Source organism: Antechinus flavipes, chromosome 2 (genome assembly GCF_016432865.1).
Source record: "Antechinus flavipes isolate AdamAnt ecotype Samford, QLD, Australia chromosome 2, AdamAnt_v2, whole genome shotgun sequence".
In the NCBI taxonomy this organism is placed as follows: domain Eukaryota; kingdom Metazoa; phylum Chordata; class Mammalia; order Dasyuromorphia; family Dasyuridae; genus Antechinus; species Antechinus flavipes.
This window is the reverse complement of record NC_067399.1, coordinates 339,961,181-339,980,189: the sequence shown is the minus strand read 5'-3', so window position 1 is coordinate 339,980,189 and position 19,009 is coordinate 339,961,181. Positions and strand designations below refer to the sequence as shown.

General features: G+C 35.0%; 1 protein-coding gene across 1 annotated transcript in view; it reads left to right on the top strand.

Moving 5' to 3' along the window:
* Positions 1 to 690: 690 nt before the first annotated feature.
* The window catches only part of ZFYVE26 (zinc finger FYVE-type containing 26), a 78,441-nt gene continuing 60,122 nt past the window's right edge, over positions 691 to 19,009 (top strand). Inside the window, exons 1-3 of the mRNA XM_051977884.1 lie at positions 691 to 959; positions 10,813 to 10,891; positions 17,550 to 17,639. Of these exons, the coding sequence (XP_051833844.1) occupies positions 718 to 959; positions 10,813 to 10,891; positions 17,550 to 17,639 (411 nt within the window). The 5' untranslated portion in view covers positions 691 to 717. The remainder of the gene's footprint in view (positions 960 to 10,812; positions 10,892 to 17,549; positions 17,640 to 19,009) is intronic.

The following is a 19,009-nucleotide window of genomic DNA, read 5'->3' as shown; positions in this document are numbered from 1 at the left end:
GACCTTTCCGGGCTTGTCACAGGTCCAGGTTCCAATCTACTACTTTGGCAAAATAGTCCAAATGAGAGGGCCTTCTTTTCCCAGACCTTTCCCTCTAAAGGAGTGGGAAGGAAGCAGTTTTTCTTTGAGACATTTGTAGTCTAGAAGGCGTAGTCATTTTGGGAAGGGGTGAAGAGAGAAGTTATGAATTACCTTTGGGAAATGATAATGGATGGTCCCATGGAGATGCATCTGCTGTTTCCATACCTTTGAGTAGGCTGTCCCATGCCTGCTCTCTTCGTTTCTGCCTTTTTGGAATATTTGTATTCCTGCAATGCTAGTCTCAGATGCTGCATTCTCTTCGAAGCCTTCCTGTAATCCCACCATTCTGGTCGTTAGTTCTTCCACCTCCCATCAATTAGACTTAATTTGTGTACATTTTTAATATCTTTCAGAAGACTTTAAGATCCTTTTTGTCACTGTTTCCCTGGCAAGTATCAGTGCCAGCAGACACGTATTTATTCAACTAAATAACTCCAAGAGTAAAGAAGAAAAATTATATAGTTAAATTTTCAGAATGAGAATTAATAATTTTTTTTTTTCCAAATGCTGCCTTTCTTTAATGGAACTAGCAATTGCAGAGTAATCTAAATCCAAGTTCCTCCATTGCTTTTCTGACTTTTTTTTGTTTCTTCCATTTCTAGAAGGTGTTCCAAGAATGGAAATATTGAGGACAGTATGTTTAGTATAGCTCACTGTCCTCCATCCCTTGCACTTTGTGCTGGGAAAATGCATCCATTTGGAAAAGAGGAAGCTGCCTCGGTAGAACACCTCTTTGGGTTTTTTTGTGAGTGTTTGAAACATGGAGAATGGGAACTGGCACAAGCCTGTGTGCCTCAGCTACACAGAGGACAAGGGGATATCCCCAAGAAGGTGGAAAAGATTCTGCAGGCTCTGGTGGCTTGTCCAGACCTGATGAGGTAAATACTCTTAAGTGTTCCATCACCAGCACTGTCCATTCACAACTTAATTAGTGTATAATCTTTACATATAGGTGCCACTTAAACTTTCTATTAAACTAATTAGTAGAGTGAAATTTCAGGTTTAGTTTAGGCATTTTCCCACATTCAGTAACTAGAGGAGAAATTTCCTTTGATAGTGAGTAGAGAAATAACCGCAAAGCAAGAAACACCTGAGTTCATAGTTCATATCAGAGACAAAAGCCTCTGATACATACTGTCTATGTGTTCTTGGGCAATTTACTTAACTTGGACATTTCAAACTATATATCATAGACATCTTAAATTAAATATATCCAAAATTGAACTTACTATCTTCCAAAAATCTTCCTCTATTCTTATTATTGCTATCAGGGCAAACACCATCCTCCCAGTTATCTAAGCCCGATGTCATCTTCAATTTCTCATTCTCACCCACTCAGCCCCAAATCCAGTCAATGATCAAGTGTTGTCATTTCTGTTCTCATAATGTCTTTCATTGATGACTTTTTCTCCTCCGCACAGCTTCATGTCTAGACTATTACAGTAGTTTGCTAATTGGCCTCCCTATTTCAAGTCTCTCTTCACTCCAGTCTTTCCTTCACTCAGTTGTCAAAGTGATCTTAAAGTGCAGATCTGACCATATACAGTACCATATACCATATACAGTAAATTATCTTTGCATGTATTTAGAAAAATAAAAGGCTATTAAAATAATAAAAGATGAAAATGCTCATGGCCTTTTATTTTTCTAAATATATGCGAAGATAGTTTTCAGCATTCAGCATTGCAAAATCTTGTGTTCCAAATTTTTCTCCTTTCCTCCCCACCTCCTCACATAGATAGCAAGCAATCTAATATAGGTTAAATATGTGCATTTCTTCTAAATATATTTCCATATTCATCATACTACCAAAAAAAAAAAATCAGATCAAAAGTTTTTACCTTTAACCAAGCAAACAACAACAGTAACAAAAGTGAAAATAATATGCTTTGATCCACATTGCCCTGAAGTTTTAGAAAACAACAAAGCAGAAATAGGGAAAAAAAGCAAAAAAAAAAATTACAACCTGAAAGAGATTCTGGGAGAAAATTTAAAAGAATACAATAGCCATATTTCAAAGGTCCCAGGGTTAAGTCTCTATCCTTGTCTCTCTAGATGCAGATGACTCTTTCCATCACAAGTCTTGGAATTGCTTTGAGTCACATTGTTGAAAAGAACCAAATCTGCCACAGTTGATCATCCCATCTTGTTGTTACTCTGTACAATGTTATCTTGGTTCTGCTCACTTCATTCAGCATCAGTCTTTCTAGGCTTTTCTGAAATCAGCCTGCTCATCATTTCTTATAGAACAATAATATTTTATTACCTTCATATACTATAACTTATTCAGGAACTCCCCAGCTGATGAGCATCCATTCAGTTTTCTGTTTGTCTCCACTGCAAAAAGGGCTGCTATTAGCATTTTTGCACATGTAGGTCCTTTTCCCTTTTTTATGATCTCTTTGGGATACAAGCCCAGTAGTGACACTGTTGGATCAAAGGGTATTCACAGTTTGATAATCCTTTGAACATAGTTCCAAATTGCTCTCTAGAATGGTTGGATCAATTCACAACTCCAGCAACAATGCATTACGTTAGTGTTCCAGTTTTCCCATCTCCCTTCCAACATTTATCATTATCTTTTCTGTCATCTTAGCCAATTTGAGAGGTATGAAATGGTACCTCAGAGTTGTCTTAATTTGAATTTCTCTAAAAGTGATTTAGAGCATTCTTTCCTATGACTAAAAATTACTTTAATTTCTTCATCTAATAACTGTTTATATCTTTTAACCATTTAGCAATTGGAGGAATGACTTGTATTATAAATTTGAGTCAATTCTCTATGTATTTTAGAAATGAGGCCTTTATCAGTATGACTATACAGTAAATTCTAGAAACTTTCTATCACTTTCCAGGATCAAATATAAAATCCATTTGACTTTTAATGACCTTCATAATGTAGCCTCTTTCTAGCTTTCCAGTTTTCTTATATCTTATTCTCCTCCAAATACTTATCGATCTATGAAACTGACCTCCTTACTATTCTTTACACAAAATACTCCATTTCTTGATTCTATACATTTCACTAAGTGTACCCATTACTAGAATTCTTTCCTTCCTCATTTTTAACTCCTAGCTTCTTTCAAGTTCTTAGCTCAAATTCTGTCTTATGTAAGAACCTTTTCCTGGTCTTTAATACTAACACTACTACCTTCCTTCTGAGATTATCTCCAATTTATGTGGCATAGACTTTGTTTATATACAGTTGCATGTTATCTTCTCCATTATATCATGAGCTCCTGGAAGATAGAAACTATTTTTGGCTTTCTTTGTATATGTAGTAATTAGTAAAATTACTACCAATGATTCTCTACTGGAACAACTTGGAGTCTTCTAGACCTTTCATATCAATCAATAAATGTTAAGTGCCTACTATGTGACAGGCACTGTGCCAAGTGCTAAGTTAAAGCTAAAGATGATCCTGCCTCTAAAGAACTTACAGTGGAATGGTAGCAATAACACACCAATACTTAGGTGCAGTTCAACTATTATATTAAGGATAAATTTGAAATTGATTATTTCAGAAAGAAAGTTCTGGAATTAAGGAGGCTAGAAAAAGGCTTTCTGTAGAAGGTGAACTTTTTAGCTGGGAGAAGCCAGGAAATAAAGGTGAGGAGTATTCAGGCACAGGGGACAGCCAGTGAAAATCCCAATCGGTATGTGGAGTGTCCACAGTGTGTAGGGGGAGAAAATATGTAAGGTGCAAGAATACTGAAAATATTGGAGGGGCCAATTTATGGATTGCCTTGGGCACTGAACAGTATTTATATTTGATATTGGAGGTGATCAATAAGTAATATGGTCAGACTAGTGCTTTAGGAAGACCACTTTGACAGTATAGTAGTAGAAGACAAACTGTGTTCAAAAGGACCAATCAGAGGATTTTTACTAAAGTCTTAAGAGTGAGATAATGAGTAAGGTGGTAGTGGTATTAGAATTGGCATTAGAGGAGAAAAGAGGACATAAGAGGTATTTCAGTTGTGGTGTGAGAATTGAGGATTGAGAGATCCCACAGTCAGTGTCACAGGTTCTTTTGAAAGAATTTGAAAACCCGAAATTTTTGGCAAAAATGGTTTTAATATACTAAGAAGACAGCTTTTTCTGTGGGCAAAATCCTGTTAGGATATTTTTGCAAAAGTCAGGGTACTTAGCATATGATTTTTTGGGATCTCTTTATCTCAGAGCCAAGGACCAATCTCCATATGAATGAGGAACTAATTTTCAATTCAATAGAGGGCCTTCACCATGCCCCAGGCTGAGATTTCCAATTGAATGAGATTATTTATCTGGGTGTTTCCTCTATGAAGGGTGGGGCCTCTCCCAAAAGCCAGGAAGGTTTGAGACTCAGGACCACTCTTCCCCCAAAGATTAAAGCAAGGATAGTTTACATCAGGGCCTTTCCAACTCTCCCTCTCCCCCCAAAGATTAAAAAGGACACAGTTTACATCATTTCCAAGGTAAAATGGACAGACCTTGACAACAGGGAGTCCACAAAGTAAAACTATTTTCATAATATTACTGAGACATTATGAATATAATTTACATAAAAGCTTTTTAGGGAGTCCTTAGTAATTTTTTACGAATATAAAGAAGTATTAAAACCAAAATGTTTGAGATCTGCTGCCAATATCAATGAAAAATCTAAAGTCCAGATTCTTTCCAAGTGTCTTAATTTTATTGATGCTGTTTGAGTGGTCTAGATTTCTAGTAGTCTAGAGGTTAGTGGCTATAAGAGTTATTAAGAAACCCCTTTAAATCAGCCACAGGTTTTAGGAGTGAAGAATTCACTCATTCCCAAAATATTAGTTGCAAAATCAAAGTTTGTTGTTAGATAGAAATCAGTTTACCTAGAAACTGACTTATATAGTGGCAGATCTATGGAAAATGGAATTTTGCACTCAGAATGCATTCTCAGTGGACAGAAAGTTCTGGCAGTAAAGAGAGCTGCCAAGGTCCATCTGCAAAAGACCTTCGTTGATGGAAGCTATTATATTGGGTGTTTTGGTGGGGGCTGGGACAGCCTGGATCTCCTATTGGAATTCAAAGGTTTGCTTTTTGACTAGGATTTGTAATTGAATCAAAGGTCCTGGCATCCTGGAAAGATCTTACTTAGGGAGGATATGTCTTACCCAGGAGTGGGCTGAGAATCTGAAAGGAATTACAAATCAATAGGAAATACGGTTTCTTAAAGGCACCCCTTAATTATCAGGTACTTATTAATGTATAAGCAGTAGCTTATAAGTATTATGTAAAACTTGGTACAGAGCCTGTCTCCCTGAGACAAGCTTTTTCTTCTAGTCTCTTTGAGAAGTGATGGATAGAACATCTCTAGAGAGTTTTTTCTTTCATTCCTTCGAAAATACAAATCCTGTGTTCTGTATGTGGGTGAAAATTTCATTGCAGCTTAAGCAAAAGAATGAAAGAGAATTCTATTATGTATTCATAAGTGTTCCTGCTAATAACAATTGATGGCAAAGAAACCTAATATATTATTCAAACTTTTGTCTTTTATATTCCCTCTTTTGTACCTCAGCTTAGTAGAATAGGTAAACATAATATTCCTTTCTTCCTCAGGTTTTGGATAAAATACTTTTCTTACAGTTTTTGTTCTGAGCAGTGGCAGTTGGATTTGAGTTGCAAAAAAAACAAAAAAACTAAACTCCCTTATCCTTTTCTTTTTATGCAAAGAAGAAAGAAAAGCAAGGAAAATGAGCTAGAAAACATTATATATCTCAAAATAAATGTATGTTTTAAGGAAGCAGAAATATATTTCTGTTCAACAAGCTTTACATTCCCAAAGTTGGAAACCCTAGGCTAGATGTTAAGAATGCAAAGACAATCCCTCTCCAGAAAGGAATTTGCATCTCTTTTTAGACTGGGCTTGAAGGAGATTTGCAGATGAAAAGGAAGATTAAAAGTCCATTAGTTCAGTACTCTTTAAAAAATTAGAATAACAATAGCATGTATTTAATAGGTGTTTTTAAAAGTTTACTACTGCTCTATTTAGCAAAATTAATTTCTTCTCTATAGCTTAGATTTCCCTGTTCTCTACAAAGTATTTCCTCAAAATTTTTAAATAACATTTCTTCCCTCTTTTAATTCAACCGGAACAATCTCTAAAAATACCATATTCCTTTAAACTATGTCCCTTGAAGGTCATTCTTTTTATTGTTTCCAAATCTTGGGCCTAAGAGGAAGGAATGGTACATTTTTGTTCCTATTGCCTTATAGACTATTTTCTCTAAGTACTTTCCCTCCCTTTTTCCCTTTAGAAGCCTGAGTAGTCCCTTTATACTTGTCCATCCTCATTCTCTTTAGGTGACACTGTGGATAATGTGTTAGGCCTAAAGTTAGGAAGATATCAGTTACTTGTTGGCTGTGTGACCCTGAACAAGTCATTTACTTCTCTTTACCTCAGTTTTCTCATCTGTAAAATGAGCTGGAGAAGGAAATGCCAAATTACTCTAATATCCTTTTTTTTTTTTAAATAATTATAATTTTTTATTGACAGAACCCATGCCAGAGTAATTATTTACAACATTATCCCTTGTACTCACTTCTGTTTCGAATTTTCCCCTCCATCCCTTCCCCCAGATGGCAAGCAGTCCTATACATGTTAAATATGTCACAGTATATCCTAGATACAATATATGTGTGCAGAACCGAACAGTTCTCTTATTGCATAGGAAGAATTGGATTCAGAAGGATAAATAACCCGGGAAGAAAAACAAAAATGCAAATAGTTTCCATTCATTTCCCAGTGTTCTTTCTTTGGGTGTAGCTGCTTCTGTCCATCATTGATCAATTGAAACTGATTACTCTAGTATCCTTGCCAAGAAAACCTCAGATGGGATCACAGAGTTGGATACCACTGAACAACATACATTTCCAACTTCTAAAGTGACTTTGCTAAAGTTGATGGTTCATTTTTTATATGCCACCTTTTGTCATGAAGATTTTGGTATATGTGTTGTGTATATATAATGTATGTATAATAATCTTTTTATACAATTCATCACTGTTTTCAGTTCTTTCTGTTCTTTTATTGACTTCTAAACTCATTCTATACAGTGACTGATAACAAAAATTTTTACTTTCAAGGACAGAATCATATATTATACCCTCTCACAGCAGATGGATTTAACCTAGTGGCAAGAATGAGACAGTATATCAGAATTTATGGAATGTAGTCGAATACTTTAATTAACAAAAGAAATATTAAGCATTTGCTGAGAAGATGAAGGCCATTTTCCCCTCTCTCACCCCTCCTGCATTTTTCAGCACTTCTCAACATCATCACTAAGGTGGGATTGCAGGGAAAACCTGGATGGAGATCTACTCATCTGTGTAGTCCCATCTCTACAGAGAGATTGGAAAATCACACCTTATTGTATCAGAAAACCAATTTGTAATGCCGGAGAAACTGAGGCAAGATAGAGATTACAGAGTATTTAATAATTTATTAAATAGGAGAGATTTACTGGAACCAAATGGAACCATGGTTTGGTCCCAGGGCTGAATGAGACTATCATCTCCAAGAATCCAGCAAACAATGAGAGTTCTCAATGACATATATACACATGGCTCAGACTCAGGAGGTAGACTGGGGGTGGGAGGACAGAGTCAGGGTGCTGAGAGTGGAACGGGACTCTGATAATCCAATTCTGACAGGGTGAGGGGAGATATGATGGGGAGGCACCGGAAATGGGAAGATTATCTGATATTCTGTTGGGTATCTAATATTCTAATAGATTGGGATGGGGAGCAGCATCTGATATTCTAAAATATGAGATCTTTTATCCTCATCAATTATTCTGATGATCAAGAGGGGAGGACGATATGATAGCCTGAGGTTTGGGGCAGAATGACTGAGGTAGGGCAGTTCAAGGAAACTGTGACATTACAATTTATAGTGTCAAAACCAAAGTTAAATTTCCCCCATTAATCTGCTCGTAGCTTATGCCATCTTCACTGAATCCCTTTTGAGTTAGCCTGTCATTCAGTGATGTGATCCCCTTCCCTTACTAGCCTCCTTTGGGGTGAGTCAGCTTAAACTCCTCTGCCAATTAATGACATATTTCCATCTCATAGTGTATTCCCTGTATTCTGGTCAATTCTGCTATGGAATTTGTCTTTTCCATTGTTGATTATTAAAACCCCTTTCCTTACTAACAATAATCTTTCAAATGCTCTCCTGATACTATTTTATATTTACCACTTGTGGTGTCTATTTTACCTCTTCATTTTCTCCATAATCTCTTCTCATAAATAAAGCTACCTTTTATTAAAGAGAATGTCATTATAAATTCTACATATGTGTATTGCACCTTGTATTCGCACTAGGAATTGTTACCCCAACCTCATCATTTGGTGTTGAACCTCATAAATTATCTATCTTCTCTTCATTTCCTCTGATCTTGGAAAAAGAGATTTTGTGAATCTTCCTACTTGCATCCTTGGTCCCATTGCCTCTTACCTTTTCCAGGACCTCACTTTAGCAATCATTCCCTCTTTTTAATGTGCCTTCTATTTTTCTCTCTATTGGTTTCTTTCTCTCTTCAGTTCTAAAGAATTGACCCTTCTGCTCCATCTAGATGGATGTCCTATTATGTCATTCTCTTATTTATTGTTAAACTCTACTTCATAGCCACATGTTTTATCCTCAGCCTATTTCATTTGAGCTTTTACCTCCAGAACAATTACTGAAACAGCTCTTCCAAAGTCACAACTTCCTACTAGCCAAATTCACCAGATTGATTTTTTTTTCATTCATAGGATAACCAAAGGAATGGAAAAAACCATCTAAGTTCTTGCTATGCTAAGCAGTAGAGGTATAAAAAGAAAATCAAGGTTGTTTTCTGCTCACAGAATTCACATTTCTCATGGGAGAGGTTTAAATTTATAGAAATAAATGATGAGGTCTAGATATGGGGTACCTAAATGGAATTAGGGTTTAATTGATGTCTAGTGGCAGGTTTGGGGTACAGGGAGTCATAGAGTTCCCCTGCAACCCCTTTGGATTTGGCGCAAGGATCCAGAGTTTAATAAGGTCTAGTGGCAGCGCGAGGGTCTCCAATAAAGGAATTTATTGGCCCAAAAAGCAAGATTGATAAAAGAGGTTTATTATGGGATTTGGAAGTAAGGTTAAAATATAATTAAGGAAATAGGCAAAGGTAGAGATAAAAAGGGCACCAGAAACAGGATTCCAGTGGACAGAGGGTCCTGCCAGGCGTAAGGCTGGCATAATTGGAACTTCTGCAAAGAGAGGGTCCCAGCTTAGCTCTTTTATAATGGGAGATTTAGCTAGAGGGGCCTGTGGGTATAGATCCAAGGTGGCTCAGATGTTCTATTGGAATTCAAAAGGACCAGGATTTGTGACTCAAAAGGTCCCAATTGATCAACTAGGAAGGGTTGGGAATCAGAAGAAAGGAATAATCAGTTCTTAAAAGGACCACACCTGCATCATAAATTCAGCTGTATAGTAGAGTTTCTAGGGTTTAGCAGCAAGGTAGATTGTAAGGCTTGATGATTTTCCATCTTACTGGAATCATTTTAGTTAGTGATCCCCTGTTTATTGTGCTACATGATTGGCCTGCTCAGTCTAATAGTAGCACTATCTACTCAGCAAATCTGTTATCTTTGACTGTTACTTCTCCATCACTTCTCATTTCCAGTCATTTACCAGTTCTAACAGTTTTGCCTCAGAGTATCTTTTGTGTGTATCCCCTTATCTAATACAGGACCTCATCTCCCTTGGATATTAATTTAACAGATATTTCTACCTCTTGCCACTCCCTTTTGCATTCCATCTTCATTACCAAATCTAGGTCTGGTCAAGCCACTTCTCTGCTCAGAAATCTTTAGTGACTTCTTACTGCCCACCAACTAGAATTCATATTCCTTTGGTTGGCACTGAAGGTCTACCAGAATAAGGTGGGTGCTAAGCTACTTCCCAGCATTATCTCATATTACAATTCTGGATCTCAGGCAAACTCTCTCCAGAACACATGTAGTTTTCACTCCTGCTTTCATGTTGCTGTTCATGCTATTCTCTATTTCAGGAATGTCCTCCCTGAACTTCTTCATCTATTGATTTTCTATCCATTCTTTAAAAGTTTAGCTCCTATTCTACCCACCTCCATGAGGCATTTCCTGATTCTTTATCCCTCTTCCTGTCACAACACTTTGAACTACTTTGATGCACTTACCATGTAATATTTTGTTTATGTGTATATTTTATTCCCTGCTAGACTATAAAATCTACCAAATGAAAGCAGGGATAGAATCTTATCTAAATGTTTTATCTACCCTCCTACCTTATACAATGGACTACACAAAGGAATATTTAATAAATATTTGTTACATTTACTTAACAATCATGGAAAGTAGGTTGTTTCAGTTTTTAAAATGAGGAAATTTAGATTTACAAAACTGTAAGAGCTAGCACCTGAGCCTTAGTCATCTGACACCTAAGACCAGCTACAAATAGTTTAAGTCCCTCAATGCAAATATAAATAAATAGATAGATAGATAAAGATGAGTCTTGGAGTACTGATTATAATGGGGATTTCCTAAGTAAAAGTTTCTAGTTGTTTGACTGTTTGTTGAAATCATCTTGCTTTTTCAGATTTGACAGAAATGGGGGGGGGGGGATACCTGTGTCTGAAGTCACAGAGAAGAAGTCAAAATAAATTCTCGGAGACCCTAAGCAACTCTTTTTCCTCTTCTCAGGTGTAAGCAGCACAACAGTCCCCAAAGATTGGCCTGGATCTGGCTTCTAATACTAGAAAAATGGCTAGAATGGGACAGGGTAAGAATCTTCCTTACAATTCACATTAGTCTCTGAGGCAAAGATTTGAGAATGAGGTGTTCATGGTGGAATTCTCGTGTTTTCTATTGGTGATTTATTTTTATCTGAGATTCACCTACTAAAATTTACATAATAGTGCTTCATTGAACAGAGCTTCTTACTGGTTCTGTGTGTGAACTACTATAGAGTACAAGAATGGATATGAGAAACAATATAGGAAAAAGGTCATAATATTAATAGTAATCAATTATTGATTACATATGGTAGGAGGAAATATGTAAATCCAGAAATATTTTTAAAACCTCATTATTATATATATATGGTTCTGGATGTATTTTGCCATGCATAACACACTCATGTATGTAATTGTAACTTATATTAAGGGTACAAATAGGGCTTTTTAAACTCTTTGATTTTTTATTTTATTTATTTATCTTTTTTTGGGCAAGGCAGTTGGGGTTAAATGACTTGCCTAGGGTCACATAGCTAGTATTGGGTGCCTGAGATGAACTAAGGTAGTCATGATTCGGAAACCAGTGCTCTATTCACTGCTCCATCTAGCTGCCCTTTTTAAAATTATTTTTTTAATCTCTTAATTATAAGACAAATTTTTTCTTCCCTTTAGGAACACAGTTTACAAATGTTTTCTTTCTTTTAGGAACATAGTCAAAACACATTTTTAGGGTTACATAATAAGTCAATCAAAACACATTTAGAACCAATATTAATATTTGATAGCTTTTATTTGATTTTTGTACATTAAAAGATTTTTGTAAATCTACATTTATGTTCCAAATTTTCTCATCAGACCATTCTTTCCTTCATCCCAAATTGCTGCTTTTTTACTCTGTTTTTATTATTACCAGAAATCAAATCTTTTCATTAAAAATTAAAAAAAAAAAACAGTCAAGGTAGCCAACTTAAATTGACCTCTTTTCTCAGCCTTCACCTAAGGAAGAAACTAGTGAGCAACATAATCTAGCAAGTAAAAAAAGCAGGGTGCTTTCTTGAGCAGTGAATAGAGGAGTTTGAAATAAAATGTTTAATAGTTTCTGAAGAAAAAGAAAAAAGTAGGAAAGCTTATTATTTTTGATTAGAGATGTTTCTCTCTTAAACATTGAATTTCTTGAGCCGAATGAACTTTCCCCTCTCATTTGCTTGCTTTATGAACAGTTGCTCAACTAGATCAGGAGTTTCCCTGTATGGTTATCCTCAGTCACGCCTTTCTTGAGCTGTCCTTTTCCTTATTCTACTGCACAAGCTCAGCATGGCTTTTTTGCCTTAATTTCTCCAGGATTAAATTAAACAGTTTTGCTCCTTAAAACAGCAATAACATTTTTCAAAGCAACTTCAAAAAATGTGATGAATCTTCTGGGAGCTTATTAAACCTACCTAAAACCCACATGAAACTTGGAACATTAACCTCTGACCTTCCTTAGCAAAGTGTTTCAAAAGCAGACAAAAAAGTTTTTTGTTATTCTAGACTGCTTGCTGTGGTTTCTTTTCTAAATCTCCTAACTTCTGGTAAAAGTTTCCTTGTTCATTTTCACATTAATGTGTGATCCTCTTCTCCTTTTATTTGTTCTGTTTTTGCTTTCCTCCCTTTCATTTTGTTGTGATTTTTCTAAAAATTATTTTTCAGGATTGGTTTTATACTCACGATGATAAATATTTGTGTAAATACAGTAAATAAATTCTTGAGTGTTGAGGAGAAATATAAAATCTGTCTGAATTTGTGGATAATGATTGTCAAATAATGAATAAAATAAGCGTTGGCTTAGTTTTAGAACTCTAAATGAAAGCCTTAATCTGTTCATTTCAGTTAAGAATATGCTGCCTAAATAGCTTATTTATTTCTCATAGACTCCTGCATACAATCCTACATCTTACTACATGGTAGTAACTCTTGACTATATGGTAGATAGTCCTTTTCCTCATTGTTTCCTCTTGAAAAGACACTGGCACACAAATTAATGAAAATGTCATTAAAAAAAAAAAGAAACTATATCATCAAAAAGCTTAATGAAAACAATACATAAGTTTAGGGAATTTAAAAGACATAAATACCAATATCATCTGCATTCTTATTTACTAGTTATAAAGATCAAGAAAGAATAATTAAAGCAGAAATCCTATTTACAATAAAATAAAGCCCATTAAATATGTAGGAATTGATCCACCCAGAATACATAGAATCCCTATACAAATACTATAAAACTAGAATAACCAAAATAGCACATAGTCTAAATGATAGGAGGGACATTGGTAGGTGAAATTAATATACTAAAGATGACAAATGCCCAAGTAAATGTATACATTTAATCCAATCTAATCATCAAGAGTTTTTCTTTATAGAATGAAATAAATATTATAATGTAATTTATATGAAAAGTCAACAAGCCAAGAAGATCTAAGGGCACATTGAAAAGTTGATGAAGGTCATCTTGCACTTCTAGATTTTAAAATTTTATAAAGGGATTGAACCTTCACTTGGCAAAATAAGAAAATTTGTTGGCAATTGAGACTTTAATGTAAACCTTTACCTTTTACTATATTATCCCAGCGAAATCCTGCAGGGTGATAGAATTAAACATTTTTTTAATATAAAAATTGAAAGAGACTGGAAATAATTAACTCATTTGTAAAAAGAAGATAAATATTTTTCCGTGCAACAAATAGAAGAGAATATTAGGGAAAAATATGACATTATTTCTGACATTAAAATAATGAAAGGTTTTCTGACATTAAAATAATGAAAGGTAATACAGGAAATATTTATAGCAAATGTGATAGATAAAAAACTTGACATTTAAAATATGTAAGGAGCTATTCATAATGTATTAATGTAACTTCCATTTCATAGTAGATATATAATCAAAAGATAAGACCAGGAGCATTTTCAGAGAAAAAAATTGTTAATAACCACTTCAAAAACCTTCAGCTTCATTAATAATCAAAGGGATGCAAATTAAAATAATGATGAAATACCACTTCCCACTTGTCCGACTTTTGAAAATAATGAAAGACAGTGGTACTTAGTATATTGATAGGGTTGTAGAGGAAGAAGCCAAATTGAAGTGTGCAGTAAAAATTGTAGTAGTCATCCCTTTAGACCCATCAATTCTATTTTTGGAAATATACTCTGGAAGTATTTAAATTTAAAAAAGAAAATAGCTATCTATTCCAAGATTAAAATCGAAGTTTGAAATGTAATTGTAATAAACTGGAAGCAATATAAATGTTCCAAAATAGGGAGATCCTTGAATAATTTAAATTAATGGGCTAGAATACCATTTATTCAATAAGCATTTACATGTAATGCCATTGAGACTGAGAAATGTTAAAGAGATATACACATACACACACACACACACACAACTGATTCAAATATATTAAAAAAGTCATTCCCCAATCGAGAAATGGAAAAGAATATGAACAGGTAATTCTCAAAAGATGTGGATTCTCAGAGGAGAAGGATGTGGAGGATAGGGGTGGGTTTCAAAAAAGAGAATAGTGATAGGGTTACCCATGAATAGTAGAGAATAAAATTTTAGTAGAAAACAGACAAGTAATACAGTTTTGAAAATATGTTGAATTAATTTTGTAAACTTAAAAATTAAAGTAAGTTGGTTATAATAGAAATGTACAGCTTCATATGCTCTTTCTGTTCTTTGCATATGAAAATTGTCAACTTATTTGGCATTAAGATTAAGATTTTAAAGCCGAATAAATCTGGATAAAAAACTTATGAAATAATGCAAATAGAAAAGACTTTGAACTAAAGGAAAGGCTATGCATTAATTACAATCATGTAAGTTAAGTAAATTAAAATATATGTACAAAGAATTTTGATGAATATTTTGATGGTGACTGAGTACTGTAGGCATTGGAATTAGTTTAAATGTAATTATTTCCTAACCAAGTAGAATTGATTTTAGTCATTCAGTTTAATATTAAGTTTTGAATAATATAATTAATAGGAGAAAAAAATATGATTATGCATCAAGAACTTTTCTCTTTCATCCCTTAGTATTTTGAATTGATAAGTAGGTAAAGCCAATGTCCATTTTCATATTGGCAGATGCTTCCTAATTTAGCTTAGCATACCATTAATATTGTTTCCTATTTAAAGGAGCTATAGTAGACGTCATCAGGGTTTTGATGGATAGCATTATGTTTTATTGGTCCATGGGCCCACCTTAGAACACAGATTTATTCTTATTGGTCCATGGGAAAATAGGGTTGTGGTTCTCTGAAGGAGAAAAAGGGATAAAGACATTAATTTTTGAACTGAAAAAGGTAGTGAAACTTAAAGATTTAGGAAGTATTCCTCTGGGCTAAATGTAATTGTGAACTGAGAACATGTGACTTTTTTCCAAGTAGACCTTTGATTTCACTGGTGGAAGCAGTACTTAGTGAGGAACTTGTACTGATGTGGGTGACCAATGTAGATTTAGAGAACTAGGCTGTCAGAGATGGGATATGAACTCAACTGATTCTTAGACCAGCTCACATGACTGCTTAGAACCTAACAGAAAATCACCCACTCTGGAATTTGGACTGAAAAATGAATATCTAGCACTTCCTTAAGCCTTAAGAATTCTTAGAGAATGATTCACCTATCAGCTTCTCATCATACAGCACAGAAATTCCAGCATAAAAGGGGTCATTCGGACTGTTTCAAGTTGATTACTGTGGTCTTTTGTCTTATTTGTTCAACTTAGAAGTAAAGAGGGGACTTGGGCAAAAGATTGGCAGCCCTTTAATTATCAATCAATTAACAAACATTTATCAAGCATTTCCCTGTGACAGACACTGTGCTAGGATCTCAGTATATAGTAACAAAAGTGGAAACTTTCTTCCATGTGATTGACAGTCTTCCTGGGAGATACCACATGTATGTACATACAAGGGTAGATATGAGATGGTTTTGTGGGAAAGCCATTGGTTTCTAGGGACTTTCAGAAAAATCTTCAAATAGTAATACCTCACTTAAGTTCTAAAGAAAACTAGAGATTATTAAGTGAAAGTGAAGAGGAAGGAAGACCATTCCAGGCATGGGAGATAGTCAAGTGAGAGATGTAGGGTTGTATAGGTTGGAAGAACTGCAGTTTACAGGACAGTTGTTTGGGACCAGTTGGTAAAACACTTTAAAAGCCAAACAAAGGAATTTATAGTTGATCTTAAAAGCAACACAAAACTATTGGAGTTTAAGTAGAGGAGTAACGTGGTCAGCACTTAAGGAAGACCATTTTAATAACTGTGTGAAGTATAAACTGAAGTGGGAAGAGATTCAAGGGACAAAGACCAAATAGGAAGCTACTGCAAGAGTCCAGGAAATCAGTAACAATTTAGTAAGGACCTATTATGTGCCAGGCACTATACTAAGTTCTGGGGATAAAAAAAGAGGCATAAGACAAAACTTGCCTTCAACAAGCTGAGCTCACATTCTAAAAAGGGAGAAACAAGGTAACAAATATGTGCAAACATGCTATTTATAGGATAAATTAAAATAAAAGTGGGAAGGCACTAGAATTTAAAAAAAGGTTTAGAAAGGTTTCCTGTGGGAGATGAAATTTAGTTAAGACTTTTGAGGAATCCAGGAAAGCCTGAAGGCAGAAATGACATAAGATAGGATGTTTGAAAGCAACAAGGAAGGAATCAGTAGCACATAGAAAATGAATATTAGGGGAAAAAAAAGGAATGATAGTACAATATGATGGAGAAGAAATTAGAGGATGAGATCGGTTAACTACTATGCATTTGTTAAACATATACTATATGCCAAATACAGTGCTAGTATTGGGTATATAAATATAAAGACAAACCAATCCTTGCTCTCTCTCAAGAATACACATAATGGAGAGAACCTTTGAAGGCTTAAAAAGAGATTGGGATTTAGGAGAGAAAGAGAAGACAAGGTCAAGAAGCTTTGAGATAAAAACAAGGGGGAGTGGAGTGGAGGGAAGTGATATTCCCTCAGACAGTCAGGAATTCAGAATTACTGGGATTGAGAAAGTAAGAGGAAAGTGAGAATTTATTAATCATAGAGAAAGGGTCCAGAGAAATTCACAACTTGTATTGGGCCTCACCTTTGTGGTATGGGGATGATCTAACTTTACTGGTCCTCTGCTGAGTTATGAGCTCTGCCACCACCTGTTTAGCTGTTCTCCAAGTGGTGGGCATCTCCTTACTTTCCAGGCTTTTGCTGCACCTATAGAATCATGAAAAGTTATGCTACCAGTATTTTTGTACAGTATGAATCTTTGATATCTTCTGGCTATAAGCCTAGTTAGTGGCTTTATTGGGTCATATAATATATAGAGTTTAATGACTTTGGAGATTCTGTATGCCCCAATAAATAATTAACAAATAAATATACAAGTTACTTTTGTTATTTATCTCCATCCAGACCTGTCTAAAGTTCTGTCATCTTTGGCCCTGTTTTCCTTCTTTTTCAGTTTTTTTTTTTTCCTTAATATTGTTATGTTTAGTGTGCATACAATTCTGAGCTTGCTAGTTTTACTACATTAAGTGTTCTTTATATCAGTCTAACCTCAACATATAGGCTAGTTCAGATTAGAAATTTACCCATAGTTTGTTTGCCTTCAACTTTGATTTCAACCTCTATTTCAGTCTCTTCTTTCAATTCTTCCAGAAATTCCCTTCATCTACTCTACGGAGAAGGATAGAGTTTCTTTTGCTGTCAGAAGACCTACAAAATAACATTCCAGAAGACATTCTTAAGGTGAGCTTCTCTGGGGGAAAAGACTAGAAAGAAAGCCCGCATTGCAGATTTCTTTCCCCAGGCTATTCTCAGTTATTAAAATTGTTCCCCTTGCTAATGTGTCTCTAGGAGAGGCTGACTTTCAAGATAGTGTTCTTTTCACTCTAATATCAATCTCGGTTTGATTTAATTCAACAAACATTTATTAATCATCTGTTGCATGCAGGGCCCCTTGCTAGGTCATGAAGATGCTAAAACAAGAAGGAAAAAACAAGAAGTCTCTGCCTAAGGACCTTAAATTCTTGATTGGACCATTCTGGAAGAACAATTTGGAACTATGCTCAAAAAGTTATCAAACTGTGCATACCTTTTGACCCAGTAGTGTTACTACTGGGCTTATATCCCAAAGAGATATTAAATAAGGGAAAGGGATCCATATGTGCAAAACTGTTTGTGGCAGCCCTTTTCGTAGTGACTGGAGACTGGAAACTGAATGGATGCCCATCAGTTGGAGAGTGGTTGGGTAAATTGGGGTATATGAATATCATGGAATATTATTGTTCTGTAAGAAATGACCAACAAGATGATTTCAGAGAGGCTTGGAGAGACTTACATGAACTGATGCTAAGTGAAATGAGCAGGACTAGGAGATCATTGTACATGGCAACAACAAGACCATACGAAGATCAATTTGATGGTCATGGCTCTCTTCAACAATGAATTGATTCAGACCAGTTTCAGTTGTTCAGTAATGAAGAGAGCCATCTACACCCAGAGAGAGGACCAAGGGAACTGAGTGTGGACCACAAGATAGCATTTTCACTGTTTCTGATGTTTGGTTGCATTTTTGTTTTCCTTCTTAGGGTTTGTTTGTTTTGTTTTTTTTTAAGATTTTTTTTTTGTGCAGTAAGATAACTGTATGAATATGTATACGTATATTGGATTTAACATAATATAAATTACCCATGTGTATGTTTTGTAAATAAAAATCTATATTAAAAAAAAATTCTTGGTTGGAATACAACCAAGAGAGGTTGAGGTTGAGACATTTCTGTCAAAGTATTGTTGGCAATGTTCTGAAGCCTATAACTACTTGTTTTATCTACTTTCTTCACTGCTTATAGATTGACCAGACTGTTTATTAGAAAAGAAAGGGAAACAAATTGTCACATTATATGAGTAGAGACACCACAGCCCCATGAATCATTTCTGAATCTATAAAAAATATTATTGAATAACTACTATGCATCTTGCCCTATACTAAATTATGCAATATACAAGAAAAATAAAAACCATAGTTACTGGAGAGACAAGACAATATACCTGGAGCAATTAGGTGCTAAACCAAATACTAATTTTAAGTGCTAATATTCATAGAAGAGAGACGGCCC